The sequence below is a fragment of the Pleurodeles waltl genome, chromosome 4_2, assembly GCF_031143425.1.
Source record: "Pleurodeles waltl isolate 20211129_DDA chromosome 4_2, aPleWal1.hap1.20221129, whole genome shotgun sequence".
Taxonomy (NCBI): domain Eukaryota; kingdom Metazoa; phylum Chordata; class Amphibia; order Caudata; family Salamandridae; genus Pleurodeles; species Pleurodeles waltl.
Genome location: NC_090443.1, coordinates 1,019,977,529 through 1,019,996,920, shown reverse-complemented (window position 1 = coordinate 1,019,996,920; position 19,392 = coordinate 1,019,977,529). Strand labels below are relative to the sequence as shown.

Here is a 19,392-nt window from a genome sequence, read left to right as displayed (position 1 = left end):
CAGGGAGGTGGGTATGCAAGACCACTCCTACTATAATTAAGATATTTTGCCCCAGGGAGTTGGTGGTCCCCAAAGCGTGGGAGGAGTGTCATGCGGCCCACCTCGCATACTATTGAATTTAAGCCATGGGGAAGTGGCGGTACCCAGGGCATAAATAGGCCTTAGTAGGCGGGCCCGTGCGCCCCCCTCCTTTATTTTTTGCATGCCCCTGGGATCTGGCCTACCCGGGTGCTTTAGTAAAACAAGAGTGGGAGACCGCGCTTGTTTTAAAAAAAAAGAAAAAACATTTTGATACAAATTTGCCTGGAATTTGCAGCAAAAATTAAAATGCCCATTGCTTGCCCTGCTTGTGCCTCTCTCCCCATTTTCTGCTCGTTTCTTGCCGTTTGTGCCTCTCTGCCCATTTCTTGCCCTCTGCTTGTGCCTCTATGCCCATTTTCTGCTTGATTCTTGCCCTCTGTTTGTGTCTCTCTGTCCGTTTCTTGACCGGTTTCTGCCTCTCTGCTCTTTTCTGCTTGTTTCTTGCCCCGTTTGTGCCTTTCTGCTCTTTTCCTCCCCCTTTGTCCCTTTCTGCTTGTTTCTTGAACTCTGTTTCTGCCTTTCTGCTTGTTTCTTGCCCTTAGGCTATACCTCTCTGCCTGTTTTCTGCTCGTTTCATGTCCTCTGTTTGTCCCTTACTGCTCATTTCTTGCCTTCCGTTTGTGCCTTTCTCTTTGTTTTTTCCCCTTTGTTTGTGCCTTTCTGCTTGTTTTATGCTCGTTTCTTGCTCTCTGTTTCTACCTTTCTGCTTGTTTCTGGCCCTATGCTCCTGCCTTTATGCAAATTTTTTGCCCTCTTTCTCCCTTTATGCATGTTTTATGCTTGTTTTTGTGCCCTCTGTTTCTGCCTTCATGCTTGTTTCTCGACTTCTGTTTGTGCCTTTCCACTCTTTTCTTGACACGTTTGTGCCTTTCTGCTTGTTTCTTAATTTCTGTTTCCGCAATTCTGCTAATTTTATGTGTGTTTCTCACCTGTTTAAGCCTTTCTGCTTGTTTCTTGCTTTGTTTAGGCCTTTTTCTCCTCTGTTGCGGACTGCAGGGGATCCCCAAGGCCCCCAAGTCCCAGCTGGCTCCCAGTCTCCTGTGGGATCCAGCATTGCTAAACATGCAGCTCCTTGTGTGCAAGAGCAATGTTTTATCTCTTTCCCTGCCGCATCTCTGCTTCCAGCAGGTGAGAGCACTTCAACAGCTCTCCCCCGCTAAAAACTGGAGTGTTAGCTCTGACTTGGCATGAGCTCTCAAAGCTCCCACCAAGTTAGAGCAAAACAGCTATGTCCCGAAGCTCCCACCAAGTTAGAGCAAACAGCTATGTCCGGGGGATGGGCACCTCGGGACATAGCAGGAGCCGGGCCTGGGGGGGTGGTGGTCCACAGGGTCATTATTGGCTCCACGAGGGGGATCCCTCCCACATTTAAGTTAGCCCTGGAAAGGTGATTCCCGGGGCTGGCGGTCCACAACAGACCCCATTCATTATTTCATAAAAAAAAAAAAATAAAAAAAAAAAAAATAAATAAGTCAGACCCCCGGGGAGGTGGCGGTCCATGGGGCTGCAGGGGAGTCGCAGGCCCCCCCACCGCCCCCGGAGAGGTGGTGGCCCATGGGGAGACATTTTGCTTCGGGGAGGTGACGGTCCCTGGTGTAAGGAGACGACGCTCGGCCTCAACCCCTTCTCCCCCCCCCCCCCCCCCACACCATAATATTCAATCTAAGCCCCAGGGAGGTGATGGTCCCTGGGGCATAAATAAGCCCTAGTAGTAGCCTTTAGTAAAACAAGCACAGGAGACAGCATTTGTTATTATATTTTTTTAATTTTGCAGCAAATTTGTCACAAATTTGCAGCATTTATTTTTAAGTGCTTTTTTTGCCCTGGCCCTGAATAAAAGCAACCCCTGACATGGGTGTTGGTTCTCTCCACCTAAACTTGAAAGCTACCCAGATTTCTCTGCTTCCTTTTTTGCATACATTATACAGCAGTCTAAGCCTGAAAGGGTATTTTTTTGACTTATACTGGCCACACCCTTATTACTGGACAAAGTTAAACCTCTCTGAAGAGCTGTTTTAACAGCAACCCAACTTGCTTTTATTCATTCCAGGTTAGCTTAGATGGTATTTTATCAATCCAAAGCTGTAATATTTTGCCTGGAGTGGTAAAACGCTTTTGCCATTTTTACAGATTGACAAAGGTGGCACTTGCTAATTTGTTGATTACTTTCTAGTATAAATTCAGACAAATAAGCATGGAAAAATAAAAATCCGGGAAAACTAACTGTGTTCAAAATTTGGGGATTTTAAAAACAGACCCAAAAAACATTGATTAAACACATCTGTTGTGAAAACGATCACATTCAAGCTTAACTATTTTGAAACCACTCTGTTTACAAGCTTTTTTGTGCACCATAAGTTCTCACAACCAGTTCAAGGACAGTGTTGATTTACATTTTTAGATTTTAACATGTCACTTATCAAAGCTTGCTGACTCCTGGACCTTTTATTTGGCACTGGAGAAAATTTAGTATTTCCTTCCAGGAATGTTCTTGCGCTTTGCCGTGGGCTTCTAACTCCCCTCCCCACAGAAGCGGCAGTGGGAAAATAGGGACAATTGAAATGTGACAGAGAGGCGAGCCCGGGGGCTCTATTAAGTGTCCAGCGCTCGGGTAGAAGAGGAGGCGACCATTTGTCTTCCCGTTCCTTTTGAGCCGCGCGAGTGCTTCACCCGCATACAGTTTGCTGTTGTAGTTCTTATCATCACCGCCCACGATGAACAGTAGGGAACCCGAGGCTCTTTCCACAGGGAGGATACAGTCCTGATGTTCTGGTGCACGGGGATCCACAAGCGCATCATATATTTCCATTGCTCCATAACTGGTGGTGCGAATAAACTCTGGATTATATGGCGATCCATTGATACAGAGGTCCCGGTAGCGTAGTGTCATGCCGTTAATGCTGTTGGTACCGTTAATGCAGACAGTAGCTGCCACTTGTTTTAAGAAAGTCGCCATAGCCAGAGCAATCTCCGCTCCTTTGCAAACAGACACCACTCCAACAGTCGGACCCAAGACCTAGAAAAAAAAAAAACATACTTGTGAGCAAGAAAATGACTTGTACTCACTGCAGTTATTTTTTTGTCAGAAACTTCAGGTTGTATTGCAAAATCAATTCCAGACTATGGCATTATATCTGCTAAGCAAATGTTTACCAGTCAAGACAGAGGGCTTTATTGAGTGTGGCAGTCTGTAGACCGCCACACTCGTGGTGGTGATTTGACCACCAGGGAACTGCCAGCTCCGCTAGAATCTTGGATCCTGACTGTCTGGCAGTGGCAAAAGATCCTAATCCGCCTGGGCAGTGCTGCACGCAGCGCTGCCCTGAAGATTACGACCTTTCATGGTGGTAGCACCTCCATGAAAAGGCTGGCGGAGAACAGGTGGGGCCCCTGCACTGCCCAGGTACCTGGCATGGGCAGTGAGCCTCCACCACCCCCGACAAGCACCCTCGCAATGTTCACTGTCTGCTTTGCTTTTTAGACAGTGAACATTGCGAGGGTGCTGGTGCGGCCTGTAGGAGACAATTACGAGCAGGAGACAATGCTGTAGCCTGTTTCCTGCTACGTTTCCCCCCCGCCGTCCTAGCAGGAAACCCATAATTGCTCCAGCAGGGAGGTCACTGGGTAGGCGGCGACCACCCTGTCGGGAGTTTGGCAGATGGAGTTTTCCGTCCACCAAACTCATAATGGGACCCAGAGTGTGATCTGGAATTTTCCATTTAGGAAAGGGGAATTCACTTGTGTAGCATAGACTGTATACTGATTCCTCTCTAGACAGTTTGCAACAACTTACAGGATGCCAGGCTTGCGTCACCCACCAGTACACATCAAGCGGAGACTGGTTAAGAGGAGTTCAGTTAGAGTTTGATATAGATTGTGAAGCATCAGAGCCACAGTAAAGCATTCTCTGAAAATTTAGGTTTGAGTAATGAAGACTGCCCTTATGGTTGACTAAAGAGGCATAATTTTATTGCTTTTACTTTCAATTTGAAAACGTATTTTAGGGCTAATTAGCAAACCTTGCACTACACTTGCGTTTTATTGAGGAAGCTGGGATAACATAACAAGAAAGGAGGCACTGGTTTAATAAATCAGAGCTTTATAAAAGTTATTGGAAACAGGAGTATTGGTAATGTAATATGCATCTGTTTATTTTGCAAGGTTGCTCTCCACGAAATAGTTTTTGTAAACTAATTTAGCTGCCATTTTGGGAGATAATGCAGTTAGTACTCTCATCTACTCAAGTGACACTGAGCAAGGGCAGACTTCCAAAGGCAAGCCCCATCCAAAACCGTGGCCAGAGCACCTGGCCACATCTGGCCAGAAATTGTCATGGTGCACTGCTTGAGACAAGTTAGCAGTAAATTACTGGAATTCACCTCAATAATTTCAATTGCCAGAATTCAGTACACAAAGGTTGTTTAAGGAAGACAAAGAATATAATAAATGATTCTATTTCTAAATTGGGATAATAAATGCAAGATCTTTACCTAAACATAAAACGGAGGTTGGCAAACTCATTCAAGACCTTAAACTGTACATATCATTTGTTACGGAGACATTTCTAACATGGATTCAGCAGGATGAAAAATACTCCAGCTAGAGAAAAGTTGGTAAGAAGGGGCGAGTTGTTGCTATAATTTATAAACCGGTTATTTTGCTACCTACTACAAATACAGGTCCTATAAATGACTTGTAAATTAGCTGTAAATCTATCCATATCAGTGACTAATTTGATCTGAAATAGTCTGGTCTACCATCCATCATGTCAAGACAGGACATTATCCCTGAGTTTAGGTAGCTTACGGCTCCTGTTGTGCGGACAACTGCTAACTTATTAGACCTTGGTGATTTTAATATCAGAATTGATGTAACTGATTTTAGGGGAGTGAAAGGTTTTTTAGAGTCAATAAATGTATTAGGGCTGGCTCAGGTGATTAATCGCCCCACATCTGTTACAGGAAATTGCTTAGATCATATCTTCTTACATTTGAATTTTCTGAAGCTCTTAATCTCATAGAAGTCATTTTAATGGACTGGATGGACCATTACTTTATTTTAGTAGAGGTATGCCTAAAAACCTTTGAAAATACACCATATCTGGGTAAGGAGCATAAACATGCATAATCAAAAAATATACAAGATAATATTAAATTGTCTGAGGTTGCACCAATAGAGTAAATTCCGCTATTAACAAATTAACGAAGTAGCAACATTTAAGATGGTATAATCGGTTTGAAAAAACCCACAGCCATCTGGTATAGTGAGCCGTGACGACTGAATAAGCGGGAATGCAAAGCAGTAGAAAGTAATTGGCTAAGGATGATGATCCTTAGAAAAAAGTAGAATATGCAGAAATCTTGAAAAAATACAAGAAAGTAGTTAAGGAATCTAAATCAACCTACTATTTGTGTGGAATTGTGACAGCAAATAAAGCTTCTAGCAATGTTTCCAAAATTATAAATGAATTGTCCGGGCCCACGTGGTGCACTATTCAAATGACAGCATCAGAGAATCGTGGGACTCATTAGTAGCATACTATTCTGAAAAGAACCAGACATTTCTTTGATGACGCAAGATACAGAAAAAGTGATTAGACGTCTTCCATGCTCACTAGCGACAGTCTCAGTGAGCAATGTTAGAAATAAAGCTCCCAAGATAAAATCTAGGCCCCAGTAGGTCCACGCATGGCACCAAAGACCTTGCTATGCAGACATTAGCTACTAAGTCACCAGAGATCCTTAACTGTCCTCCTGCAAAAGAGCTAGTCCCTACGGACTAGAAAAACTGGTCATTAGACCCCTACTCAAAACCATCAACTGACCCAAGTTTTGAAAGCAGCTTTTGGACAATCTCACTACTGCCTTTTATGTTAAAAGTAGCAAAGAAAATTGTGAATCATCAGTAATCAACATTTATCAGGGATAATAATAATAATGGGCTGCATGACTACCAGGCAGGTTTTAGAGCCTGCCATGGGATTGAGATGGCCTTATTGGCAGTAACGAAAAAGCTGCAGATGATTCCTGAAAAAAAGTGACAACTCCATTCTCAGCCCATGATTCTGTGAGATTCAATGGTCGAAATCCTTTCTCCAAAATAAAAGCAAAATAATGTCAATGCCTACATTCACATCCACTGATTTTAGAATGGATGGGGAGTCCCACAAGGGTCCCTGCTAGGGTCAAATGATTCATTGTCACAAGCTACCGTCAGTAAAAACATGACTTTAGTAACAGGATGGATTAGAGGCAACTGTCTCAAATTAAATTCTGGTAAGACCGAGGTCCTGATTGATGAAGGATCCCTCTCTTTATGGAACAAATTGTGGTGGCCGTCCTATTCAGGAAGCTCTCCAGAGTTGATGGGTCCTGAATGTAATCAGGGATTCACATTTGATAGAAACACTGAATATTCTGAACAAATTATATTTAGCCATTCCTTAATCTGCTTCGGAAAAACTGCAGAAGGTCCAAAATATGGCTATTAGATTTATGCTGGATCAGCCACAAACAACACTTGTCGCTAAGCATTTAGATAAACTACGCTCACTATTAAGAGGATCAAGTTCAAGTGCTCACAATGACGCAAAGCTATTTACCAAACCTAGCCCTAGGTCTGTGAAGGACTTAACTAAAATACAGAGGATGAGAAAAGGAGGTCACCCATTTTCTTATGCAACAACCAGATTGTGGCATGCACTCCCTATTCAGTTACATACTGGAAGTGATTTCCAAGTCTTTAGGAAATCGGTCAAAACTCACCTGTACAAATAAATGATCAATGTATAGAAGGCAGTATTAGGGCCAGGGTGCATTAACGAGAATGGTGATCTTACAAAACACAATTTTAGTCTATAGGACTAAAACCTGCTTGCCAGTAGGCTATGCGTAGGTAATGCAGCACATGGTATACATATATTATTAACATGTACTCTAAAGCCATCCTAGCTCTATCAGAAGAACTCATATGCAGGATCTACATAAGAATAACTCCGCCCCCAACAGAACTACTCAAGTTTCCTCTCCTTAAGTGTCACTATCCAGTACCTTTCTTTGTTAGAACCCTGATTGTTCCTAATGCTCATAATGGGACCTTACTCACTCCAGAGTGCTTGACAATTTCAGCATCCGGCTTGAAGACTCTGATCGTCTGGATTGTAAACACTAATTTCAAATTCTAGGTTTCAAGGCAAGAGGTTCGGTGGCTATGCATAAAAAGGTTAATTTAACTTTAATCTTTGTACGACCTGGCTGAATATCACCGGAGGTGGCAATTCCAAACACCTCAGTCTAGTCACCCATCACTGGAGACCCACGGTCACCTTGTTTCCATCTTACCGAGTCTAACAACCATGACGAGGTTGTGTAAGAAAACCTCTAAATCTGATGTTCTCGTTTGTCCTTGATGAAAACCACTCTGAGACAAGCTACATAACATTTACCAGGTAATGCAAAACTTGTCTGTTCTTTCTAACGTGGGAAACATAGATAAGTGATCCAATTCAGCGTTACACTTGTTGCTTTCCTTTTAACACCAAATCTAACCTATTGCTGGAAACATCTGACATCCCTATTGCCCCCATGTTGGACGTCACAGATGAAATCCCAGAGTTAATTGAGGGAATCTATGGTTGCTATACCTGGTCCAAGCGGACTCCCAACAATAGAAGCTTAACAGTGTTGCTTGCATTCTAATAGCTTATCAGTGGAATTTTAGCTCATTAACCTCGAGCTCTTTGAGACTGTTTGACACACCGGCTTGGTAGGATAGATTTTAAGATGCTTAATGTTACTTCTCTCAGACAGGAAACCAACCCATTTTTCTCTTCCCAGTCAAGACTTCTCGTGTGTGAAGCAATAAGGCTTTCCCCATTTGCTCTTTTACTGTGTGCCTGCTGTGCCCTCATTCAGGTACTCGTTTCTCAAGTTAACCCGCAATACCCAGATTTTACTGAGATTAGGTACAAGTTAAGGACCGCTGATCAGCCCTATTGGCTGCTGGAACAAGGTTTATCTTTGCTAAGTTTAGTTATTACAGACATTTTCACATAAAGTCTTGTGAGGAGTTAATCATTATATTCCATACTGAATGTGCAGGAAAAAATTCCGAACTGCCAAGGGCCCTGTAAACTCAGTTTCTCCAGATTTTGTCATAGGACTCTTACCATGGGGTTAAGACTGCTGAGTTTGGGCAGCGCACCACCACATGTCAGTAACCGAGTCAGTCTCCCACCAGAAGCACGTTGAAACTTGTTGGCCTGACTGGGTCAGGTAGCTAGCAGCACCTCACCCAAACCTAGAAACTAAAGGTGATTTGTGGCAGCCTGGAGACATAACACTCAGACTCCTTAGGAAAGTGTAGACAACAGATCATGCCCCTTTCTTTCATGTACGCTAAGTCTCATAAATGCGAAGGCAGACAAGGAGATGCAAGAAAAGTTTCAATACATTTATTGAAGCGATTGCATCCTAGTATATAAAACATGGGCTGCGATTATTAGGATCATGAAACATAGCACAGTGATGATTGTGAGCATTAGTGTGAAATGATCAGTGCCAACATCCTGAAATGAGCATGAATTGTGTGATTCCAACCTATGCCCTAATATCGAAACCTGCCAGCAAGTTGGTATCTAGCCCTTCTGCCTGTCCCGGTCTAAAGAAGAAGTACCAACCCCAAACCAGAAAAGAGGCAAGGGTCTGCTGTTGTTCTGCTGGCAATCCTCCCGGTTGGCTGGAAGACGAAACCAGGGTCGGTGAAGCTGTCGATGAAATGGCAGACAGCATGCAATGGCTCTGGCAGGAATGCACTCTACCCTACTTTGGGCGTTGCGGTGTTTATATCATCAAATGTCTTCTCAGAAGAGGCCCGATGTATTGCTATGCCTAGGGGTTGAGGCTTCACTCCAGGACTCTTGGAGTGGCGATTCTAGGTAAATTACTTGTGTACAGCCTTCAGCAGGGCACAGAGTGAAATGCGTGCAAAGGACTGATAATGCCTTCTCAGCAAACAGCTGATTAGGAATATAAAAACAGCCAAGCTAAAACCAAGCCAAGCTAAAATATAATAAACTGAACAAATAAAATGTGTATGTAGGTAAAAGGGCACAGGCCGCAGGCCTTGATATAAGTGTGCCCAGGGAAGGCATTAAAAGGACCCCACAACACTTTGTTAAATCAGTGGGTGTTCAGCACAAGTGGCACAGTCAAAGTGGTTTAGGTTATTCCAAGATAGTGTTCCTCATTACTGTCTAATGATCTCATGTAGAATGCCAAAACTCTCTCCTGACACTCACTATGTCTTAAAGTATTTTGACCCACTGACACATTCGCTGTATACAAGGTTTGCTTAGAAATTTATGCGAATGACATTATGATCCTTCTAGATACTGGGTGGGATCAGCTTTTTGTGTGGTTACCACTGCCTCACGTCAAATTGTGGATGCAATAGTTCTAATTTGCTTCAGTACTCCAAAACTGAGATCTGGCTACCAAGCCAGGCCACCTCTACATTCCGACCTTTCAGATGGCTAGTCAGTGGAAATTTGATGTAACTGTAGCCGAAGGTTCCAAGGAACTCAGGAAGGTTGAAAATTCTTGTGGCAATTTGCGACCACTAAAGGTTTTTGCAAACTGACCTATGTAGAAATAATCCTTTTTGCAAAATAATGGTTGAGTCACTTACAATCCGATCTACCCCATTATTATACATGAGTTAGGTCGCAAATTGCAACTCACTCAGATCAGTGGCCATCACAGAGATGGTGCCCAGCCCTCCAGCAGGACTGTATTTATAAAAAAAAAAAAAATCTATCAATGGTTTGTGACCAAAATTGTGGTTTTACTGTATCTAAAAATGGGTTTTCATTTGCTTATCTCCTGCCGCCCTCGGGGCTCAGTGGGTTGCTATCGTGAACCTGCTCCGCTGCTCTGTTTCTCAATGGAGTCTTGCTGGCTAAGCCTTCAGGGTGCTCCTTTGTGCTGCAAGCTGCTCGTCTTGAGCCACTGAAAGATGCTTTCCTCAAGTTTGTGTCTTTCAAAACGTTCTTCCTAGTGGCTATCACTTCACCATCTGGGCGAGTAAAGTTTTTTAGTTTATGAGGAGCCTTAACAAAGGATTTTTCCTGACTAACATGAAGACAGGTCCAGTATTTGCTCCTATGATTGCTCAAAGCATCATAGAGAATCTGAAGTGGCTCCTCCTGTGCTTCACTCAATCCTGTGTCTCCGGAAAGTTACTGGGTGTTAGTAGAGCATCTCGATTCATTTGGATTGCACGGGTACTTTGCATTGCTGTGACAGTCTTTTGTGATTTTTGATGCAGAACATTAGAACCTTTGTCTGGGGCCTTAAGTTGTTAGCAAGTCTGCAATCCCCTTCCCATATGATATTTCCAGTATGGATCAGCCCGAGTTAATTTAGGGACAATCGACTAAGGTGTGCATGCGCCCTGCTCAGAAGCTCAGGGCGGCTCTATGAATGACATTTGTGTAGGGCAACTAAGGCTGTTAGTTGGGCTGACCACTGTGGACCATTACCGTCTGGACATGCATGGATTTGCAGGATCAATAGACTTTTGGCACACATGTATTATCATCTGCCTCACCATCTTGGTTAGATTGTGATACTGTTCACTGAAGTACACCTGGTGTTGAATTCTGTTTTGAAGTTTGTACTTTATTTTTGGAGTGCAAATCCAAAGCTGCAGGAAAAGCCCGAGCATATCCTCATAAGAATAAGTCAGAGATGAGGAAGAAAGAGAAAGATTCCTCCAATCCTTATCTCCTTACTCTACAGGCCTTCATTCCTCACCTTGAAGAAGCAGAAGCTACAACCAGACCCTGGAGCATGAACATTTAGTAAAGAATGAAAACACTGATTTTTATAGTCATGGTTTTCATCTTTTCTTGCTTTCATTCACTGTGCAGAAGTAGGTCTAACATCAAAAGGGATAGAGCAGGTACAACATTTTTCAGGCCTCAATTGCTCCTCTCCAAACTCCAAAGGCCAACTTCCACATTCCTCTCTTTTCTCTGGTAAAGAAGTTCAAGAAATGAGCTGTTGAGCCTGACACCGGTTTCTTAATTAACAGTAGCAGTGATAAGGTGATCTCACAGAATGATTACCATCTTAATTATTCTCACCTTGGTAGGACGACATCTCCAGCTTCTGCCTACCAGTTGACTCATTGAATGAATGTTTATTTGTTACTAGAGTAGGAGAAATCATGCATTGGCAGGTATCTGTGATCTGCTGAAACATGTCTCTAAAATAGAAAGCTATAGCTTGTGCTGCCTTCCATAGTTCCTGTAAACTATGAATCCAGCTCCTAGAGCAGACCTTCATTCAGGACCACGCTGCTTCATAATTGTCAAGTTCTTGCATCTTCTGCTTCATGATGAGTTTCCAGGAGTGCCAAAGACTGGTTTGGGTTATTGAAGACCTGCACATTTTTATGGATTCACACTGTGGACCTGGACCTTATATAACTATTGAGCTAGAATTTAGTTGAAAGGGGGAATCCTGTTGGAGGGCGGCCGCCAACATTGTTACTTGTTTAGCCTTTAAAACTGGATACATCATGTTTCCAGACTATTTCTGACATCTACAGGTATCCAAATTGTCAGGTGGCGTGGTCATATGGTTAGGGCAAGGGGTATGTCTTGCTGCTATATGAGGTCTGGAACCCTAACAGTTTTTCCGAATACGCTCTGCGGATATTTGCAGATGTCATGACGTCTGGCTTCAACGGTGCCTCCAGGACCCATGTACATCCCTGGATCAGGGAACCAAGGTTTGTACGTGATTATGTTCTAGTAGTGTGTGTCCTGTCTTGAAACACAAAAGACTGATCAGTTTGCCAAAAATAGCATATGTTCTGTGTTAGTCAGTGCAATAGCACTTGTTTTTGGCACAGTTTGCATATCAGGAATATGTTTGCAGCCCTTTAAAAAAACCTTTTGTTTCTGTTCCTGGCTAGGGTTCCCACTACAGTACCTCTTTCACGTCACCCTACTCAAATTGTCCCAATTCTGTCTACTTTTTAGACAAATTTAAAGTAATTATCCCGTTTAAGGGGAGAGAAGTTTAGAGGTGACACGCTGCTTCCTCTTCACCTCCCCACATGCCACAGAAGTCCCTTTTGTTCATAACTTCGGTCTGTGACACTGATCTGCCTCATCTACAGGGCACCAAAAGAAAAGTCCCTAGCCCAGCACCCTGGTTTTGCTGCCTAAGCAGGCTCACTGAAGTAGGAATGAATATGAATATGCTAGCAGTGGGACTGAATTTCTGAGTCCCTCCAGGTGTAGCTTACAAAGAAGCCATCTTAAAATTCCGACATTCGTTTTACTTTTTCTTCCAGAATCCTACGTGGTTGTTTTTTTTTTTAACTACTTCGAGCATATGATATGTCTAATTTGAAGATCTCTACAAGAATGATTCTACCTTATCCTACAAACTTATATAGGGGACAGGCAAAAAAAAATCAACACCAAGATAATTTTGAAGCTTGTTACAAGTAGAGTAACTCGTGTGGCAGCTGAATCCTGTAAAAGGACTATGTGATAGAGTGAGAGAGCTTTTAAACAGCAAACGTTAAGTCAGAATTACACTACGTTTGGCAGGAAGGAGTCGGAGAGGACACACCTTGGGGTGCTTCAAGAGGAGGTCTGCAGCTTCTTCAAAGTACTCAAGATCAGAGGGGACATACCTTGGGGTGCTCCAAGAGGAGGTCTGCAGCTTCTTCAAAGTACTCAAGATCAGAGGAGACATACCTTGGGGTGCTTCAAGAGGAGGTCTGCAGCTTCTTCAAAGTACTCAAGATCAGATGAGACATACCTTGGGGTGCTTCAAGAGGAGGTCTGCAGCTTCTTCAAAGTACTCAAGATCAGAGGAGACATACCTTGGGGTGCTTCAAGAGGAGGTCTGCAGCTTCTTCAAAGTACTCAAGATCCACTTCACCGAGAAAACCTGGCAGGTCATCGTAGGCAAAATAGGCCAAAGCGAGTGTGGCAAAGCCCCGGCTGGCAAGAAGACCGCTGCGGAACTCTGTGAGACCCCCGACTCCTCCAAACATGTCAATGACTCCAGGGAATGGACCATCTCCTGTGGGATTAAAGACAGCAAAGCTGCGACAACCCAGTCAGTAACCAGGTTACAGACAAAAAACATGAACAGAGAATTTAGAAAGCTGAAATGGTTTATTGGCAGCTGCCCACCAACCTTTTCAACTATGCAGTTTTGTCTTGTCAACAAAGATATTTAACCAGAGCCAGGATACAATGGTGAAGGTCACAGACTTAGAGCATGAGTTCCAGGACACAATACTGACTCGTACAACTTGTGCTTTCGCTGCATGGACCTGCAACACGTAATACACATTTTCTGGATCAGCTACTCTGAAACTGCAATGCTAGCTCTATGCACACTCATCCAAGTGACATAGGCTTGCAGATAATCTATTTCTTTAATAAGACATCGATTTGTTAGCAGGTATGGATAATTGCTATACACAAAAAACAGATAATCAAACAGATGTTGCCATTTGAATATATCCTCCTGGCCTGTGCCTCTCATTAATTCTTGGCAAAAAGAACAGATGATGGACAGAATGCTGAACAATGCAAACATTCACCCCCAGTCACAAATATCTGGGTTTAATCCATTGTTTTTTTGCCCACCAGGCCATCCCAGTGTGGACCCAGCCATATGCAAATCAGTCTTGACCCTGTCCCTCATGGAAATAGTCCAGCCCGAACTGCCAGACCAGGTCCTCCCTGGACAGGAAACAAGCATCCTGGGACTGGTTTTGGGGTATCACCACTTTTCAGCAAGACTAGTCTGAGTCCAGGCAGCAGAGTGCAGGCGTGGTGTACTGTGCTACTGTGGGCCTTAGGAAGAAAAGTAAGTTGTCCATTGTTATCATCAATTCTAGCCAGCACTCTTTAAGAGGCCAGCCGAATCCCGCTACTAAAGTTACTCTTCTGGAAAGGCCATTCCCAAAGATGTTGGCAAGCGTAACAGTGGGTCGAAACACAGTGGACACTTCACAAGATTGTCTAAGGCCTTGTGGAACACAGACCTGAGATGCGTTTCCATAATTTTGAGGGGGTGTTGCTGAAGAGAGGTGAATGGCTTTCCAGGCAAGCTCTGTAGCCTTATTCGGTCACAGCTGGTAGTTTTGGGGCAAGCAGAGAAAGACATAAAGCTTGATTACGACCTTGGTGGAGGGGATTACTCAGTCACAAACATGATGGATATCCTGTCTGCCGTATTACAAGTTCCAATATATCCTATAGAACTTGTAATACGGCGGACGGGATATCCGTCACATTTGTAACAGAGTAGGCCCATAGTGTACTATGAGATGGCCAGAGTGCAGAGCATCAGGCTTGGCAGTGGACATCAGAGCGGTTTCTTATCTTTGTGGAGTGCTTGGCCAACAGGAGTACAGTGTATTAGTCACACAGCTTCTCAGAAGTCAAGGTAGTGAACAAACATCTGCCCAGCCATCATATCATTAAGTTCAAGACATGGTCTTGCATTGTCCCAAGCTGAATAACACATTTCCTATAGGGATGGCTTCTTTGATGGGGCAACAGGTCACATCTATGATGAAGGGAACCATGAGAGTATAGAAGTTGGGCCACATGCATTATGTAGTAAGTTACTAATTATTTCTGAATAGGTATAGTACTTGAAGCAGCTACAGCTGTTTGATCAACGGAAAATATCATGAAAATAGGACAATGCAAGATTAGGTGCTTTCAGCACTATTTGCGGCCATATAAGCCACGGTTCCCAATGGCCACTTCTGAGGGGGCCTCACCAGTATACCCCATCCCTATTTACAGAAACCATCTCATGAGCATTATAAAGCATGCCCTTTTCGAGAAAAATAAATGCAGGACCAAATCAAACACTGGCATGTTACACCACTCACCAGATAAAAAGAACAAGTGATAGGGACATGTCCACTTGGGAGAGATTCCCAGACCCTCTCATGAATCAAACGCACCTGCTTCTTCTACCACAAAGTATTCCAAACCAACAGAAATCTTATGGAATCTCAATGAATGCCCTAAAATTCCTGATGGGGGCAGTGAGAGTGCCCTTGTCACTCACCTCCTAGATAATTACAAGGTTCATGGAAACACCAGAAATAGAATGAGGAACTACCAGAACGACTGGACTTGGAAATACCAATCCCTCATTTCGCAGGAGATTCTCAGGAGTTAACGCAATTGTAGACTTAACATTTCCTGCACCAAGGAACTTGTTCTGCAGCCTTTGTTCTGGCAAAAGCAGTGCTTTTTGTAACACTTGCTAACTCTCACACCCAGCAGACGTGCAACGATCTGTCCATGTTTTTCATGAAGTCCAGAAAATCAGAACTGCCATGACCATCATAAAAGCACCGTCCAAAGTCGCACAACTTCGCCAGTTTCGTGTTGACACCATTCCACTGTCAGCCATCTTCAACACGACAGACAACGTACTGATACAGTGATTTCATACAGTGGCCAATAGTGCAAAGTGTTGGTGCCAATCCTCTGAAGAGATTTCACAGTGAAACACTGCCAAAGTTCACATTTGATCCCAGACCAGCCACAATGGTGTACAGGAATGTCCAATCTACCCCCCTGACACAGGAACATAAGAGCCTCAGATCACACTTGCAGAGGTTTGGTGCACAGTCCCGAGACTCCTCCAACAACTGCAGAGTGCCTTCCATTGGTCTAAACCCCAATCAGCAGACAACAGTCTGCATCCAAGACACCCAGGTGGACCAAGCGACAAAAAGAAAACCCTGCTCTATACAAAAATTCACAACAAACTGTTGCCCGATCGAATTAATGACAGAAACAGAGAATGGGATGCAACTGTTGAGAGTGGTGATGGATTCTGGGTGAATATTGAGGGGAAAAAACAGCACCTACTGAAGAATGAAAGCTCTGCCAGAAGGACACACTCACCTGGAGGTAGGAAAAGTGCTCCCCGCACCCTGCCTTCCCGGATCGCTATTCGTCGCACTCCAGGTGCCACGTACCACCGCTCAATCGTCTGGCTGGCCAAAGGTGTGATGGCAGGAGATGGTTCAAGCTGCATTGAATCAAAAACTTCCACAGTGACGCGGTAGGGACTTCCAATCACATCTCGTTTCATGAGCCGGTGAAAAGGCTTCACGGAGCTCAAGGCCCAGAGGAGGCCCATGGGCAGTACACCTTGGTAATCCCCTCCAGTGGCTGCTGCCTTCTCCAGGTCCACCTCTCCAGCAGCATCACCTCGGTAGAACGCCCTCGAGATGTACAAGAATCCCTTCTCATCCACCAGTGAGGCCCTGAGAGTCACCAGCTGATTGGGCTCCAGACCAGAGACGAAGATTCTTATGGGTTCATCCGCCAGAGAGACCTTTGGGAGCACAGTGAGATCGACCATCATGGAGGCAATCTCTGAACTCTCTTGAAGAGGAAGCAGTTACCTAGCAAATAAAGCACAAAAAGAGGAGAGAGAATTAGTATCATACCTCTATCGGGATGCAGGTCAGACCCTCGAGATGGTTTCATTAACATCAATGCACCATACCAACTCATTGCCTACAGGTATGTCTATAGAGCAAGTACTAACCACAGAGATAAGCGCCTCAGGACACTTTTTTAATGGTATAAAAACGCGGCCAGGAATGTCAGCTCACCTTTATGTTTTCCGAAGACAAAGATTTGGAGAATATGCACTTTTACTGGTACTTATGGTTTCTCATTAAGAGAGACATTCCTTCTCGATGAGGTCATTCCAACTTTTGCTTAAAAAACACTCAATGCAACTTAATCAAAATCTTAAGAGTAAAAATACAAAGGATTGTAATACAAATAGTTTTACTTGATATGAGCTTATGTGTGTTAATTGTCGAAGTTTTGGTCTCCAAACAGTAAACATCCATGAAACCATCTTCAGGACTATATTTGTTTAGTAGGACCATCTAGTGAATAGGAACTTTCATGTAGACAACACATACAAGCCAATGTAACGTAATTTAAATTTGCAAATCTAATTTTGTAGTGTTGAATTTGCGTAGGGATACTGCAGTTAATAAATAAACTAATTCAGACAACAACGTGAACCTAGGACTGGCCAGATGTCTATCCCATCTCTGATCATCAGACAAAATCATTGTAGAAGGCTGACCCTCTATGCAGTGTACAAACTAGGCACACTGTGCAGGGGGGTCCAGGCAACCACAGATCACCTAATGCAGTGGTTCCCAACCTTTTGACTTCTGTGGACCCCCACTTTATCATTCCTGGAACCCGGGGACCCCGACTGAATCATTATTGGAATCCGGGGACTCCTTACTGAGTCATTACTCAAAGCTGGTGACCTAATCTGTTAAGATTATTTAATTTTCTAAGAAGTTGCGGCCCCCCTGATTAGGCTTCGCTGAGTCCTTGAGGTCCCCGGACCACAGGTTGGGTACCACTGACCTAATGCTCTAATTTTTAAGGTAGCTGGTCGAGCAGTTAGGCTAGTCCCAGAGATGTGCTAAGCATTTGTTGTACTCACAAAATCAATTAAGCACCACACATACTCAATGAATACCTGGAGACCAGGCTTTATAAAAATACTTCAGACTTTTATGTTGAATACCAGAATCATTAAGATACTTTAAGTACTTTTTGAGATATTACTTTTCCAAGTTTTAATAAAGTTATTCTTTTTGTGTGTAATTACGCACCATAGGAATCACTAGACAGTCACTTTACAAAATGCATTAAAAATCATACAGTTGGGTTACCAGTCTCTTCTTTTGCAGGATGGCTGAAGAAGTCGGTGGGCACACTGTGCTAGCTGGAGAGTCTTGGGTGGCACCCGGTTGGGGCAAAAGCAGAGCTAGAAAGTCTCTTGGCACAGGGCCACTAGAAGGGGCCACCAGGAAAAGGAGCTGGTTTGCAGATTTAAAAGTGGTGCCTTGGGGTCCCTTTGGGTTGTCGAGGTCGCAAGGGGTTAGGGACCCGGAGCACACAGTTGGTTCAGCGATGCAGGGCTCAGGGTGGCTGGATGCACGGCGATTTGGAGGTCATGAAGGCTGTGCGCACTGAAGCCCTTTGGAGCTGGAGGTGAGTCTTCCTCTCAGGACGAGGGCACTCTGGTGGGAGGTCCGGGGTGTTCCTGAAGTCCCTTGATTGGGGCTTCCTCCTGGTACCGTTGCAGCTCTAGGGGAGCTGTTGTCATTGTTGTCCGACATACACTGACTAGAACTTGGGGTATTGGCACAACTTGGCCACGGGAGGGCACAGTGCCACCAAAGTTGCCACACTTGTAGGTCTCGTCCGGGCTGTCGTCGTTGTGTTGTTGGGTCTGGCTGCGACTTCTGGTTGCAGAGATATCGGCCGGTCGGTGAAGTGTCCCTCACTGGCTTGCTGGTTCTTTGCAGGTTTCATTGCTTCTTTAGTGGTGCCTCCACTCAGGAGGGAGATCACGGGCTATTTGCGAAGCCTGGAGGTCCTCTGGGTCTTTTGAGGTCGGTCCAGTGGTCAGCTACTCCTCCGCATCAATTAGCAGGACTCTGGTGCAGCAAGCAGGGGTCTAAGAGCCTCTTCTGATGCAGCAGGTCCTCTGTTCTCGTCCTCTCGGGTTCTTTGGTGCTGTCTTCTTTTCTTCCTGATGATTCTGATTTCTTGGTCTGAGGGGCCCACTTAATACTGAATTTAGTGGGTGTTTTAAGGGGAACCTGGTAGTGTCCAATGGGACACTTACACTTTAGTGGATACACTCACTACAGTGACCACTTCCTGTGGGACGGGTCACTACCCTAAACCTCATTGGCTATTCTTCTGCCCTCCAACATGGAGGAAAATTAAATGGGGGGTCCACTTCACCTGCAAAGCCCCAAGGGGTGGTGCCTGCTCAGTGAGATCCCTCCTCCTACCCTTTGTGTGGTTTCCCGCCTTTGCTCTCGCCAAAAGTGGGGGTTGACAAATGGGGAAGCCCTCTGCTGCTAGCAGCAGGCCTGGGGTCTCGAGATTCAAGGGTGGTAGCCCTTTGAAGCTCACTGCCAGGGGACTGCACTTTCCTGAGTGAAAGGGTGTTAGCTCCTCCACCCAGGAAGGGCATTGTCTTGCAAACCAGAGAGACAGGGCTCTCCCCTATGGTTTGTATATTAGCTGTCTGGAGGTGGCATGCTGGGTGGAACCAGTCAGCAACCATGCCGGTTAGGTTAGTTTTTGCAGGGGGCACTTCTAAGGCGACCCCTGGATGCATTGAGGGTTAAATCCAATACTGGTACCAGTTTGGATTTATCATCCTGAGC

The 19,392-nt window shown here is 44.4% G+C and overlaps 1 protein-coding gene across 1 annotated transcript in view; it reads right to left on the bottom strand.

Moving 5' to 3' along the window:
* Positions 1-1,852: 1,852 nt before the first annotated feature.
* The window catches only part of LOC138293604 (bile acid-CoA:amino acid N-acyltransferase-like), a 41,383-nt gene continuing 23,843 nt past the window's right edge, over positions 1,853-19,392 (bottom strand). The window contains exons 2-4 of the mRNA XM_069232875.1: positions 16,061-16,566; positions 12,988-13,190; positions 1,853-3,097 (exon numbers count right to left, since the gene is read on the bottom strand). Of these exons, the coding sequence (XP_069088976.1) occupies positions 2,501-3,097; positions 12,988-13,190; positions 16,061-16,526 (1,266 nt within the window). The 5' untranslated portion in view covers positions 16,527-16,566 and the 3' untranslated portion in view covers positions 1,853-2,500. The remainder of the gene's footprint in view (positions 3,098-12,987; positions 13,191-16,060; positions 16,567-19,392) is intronic.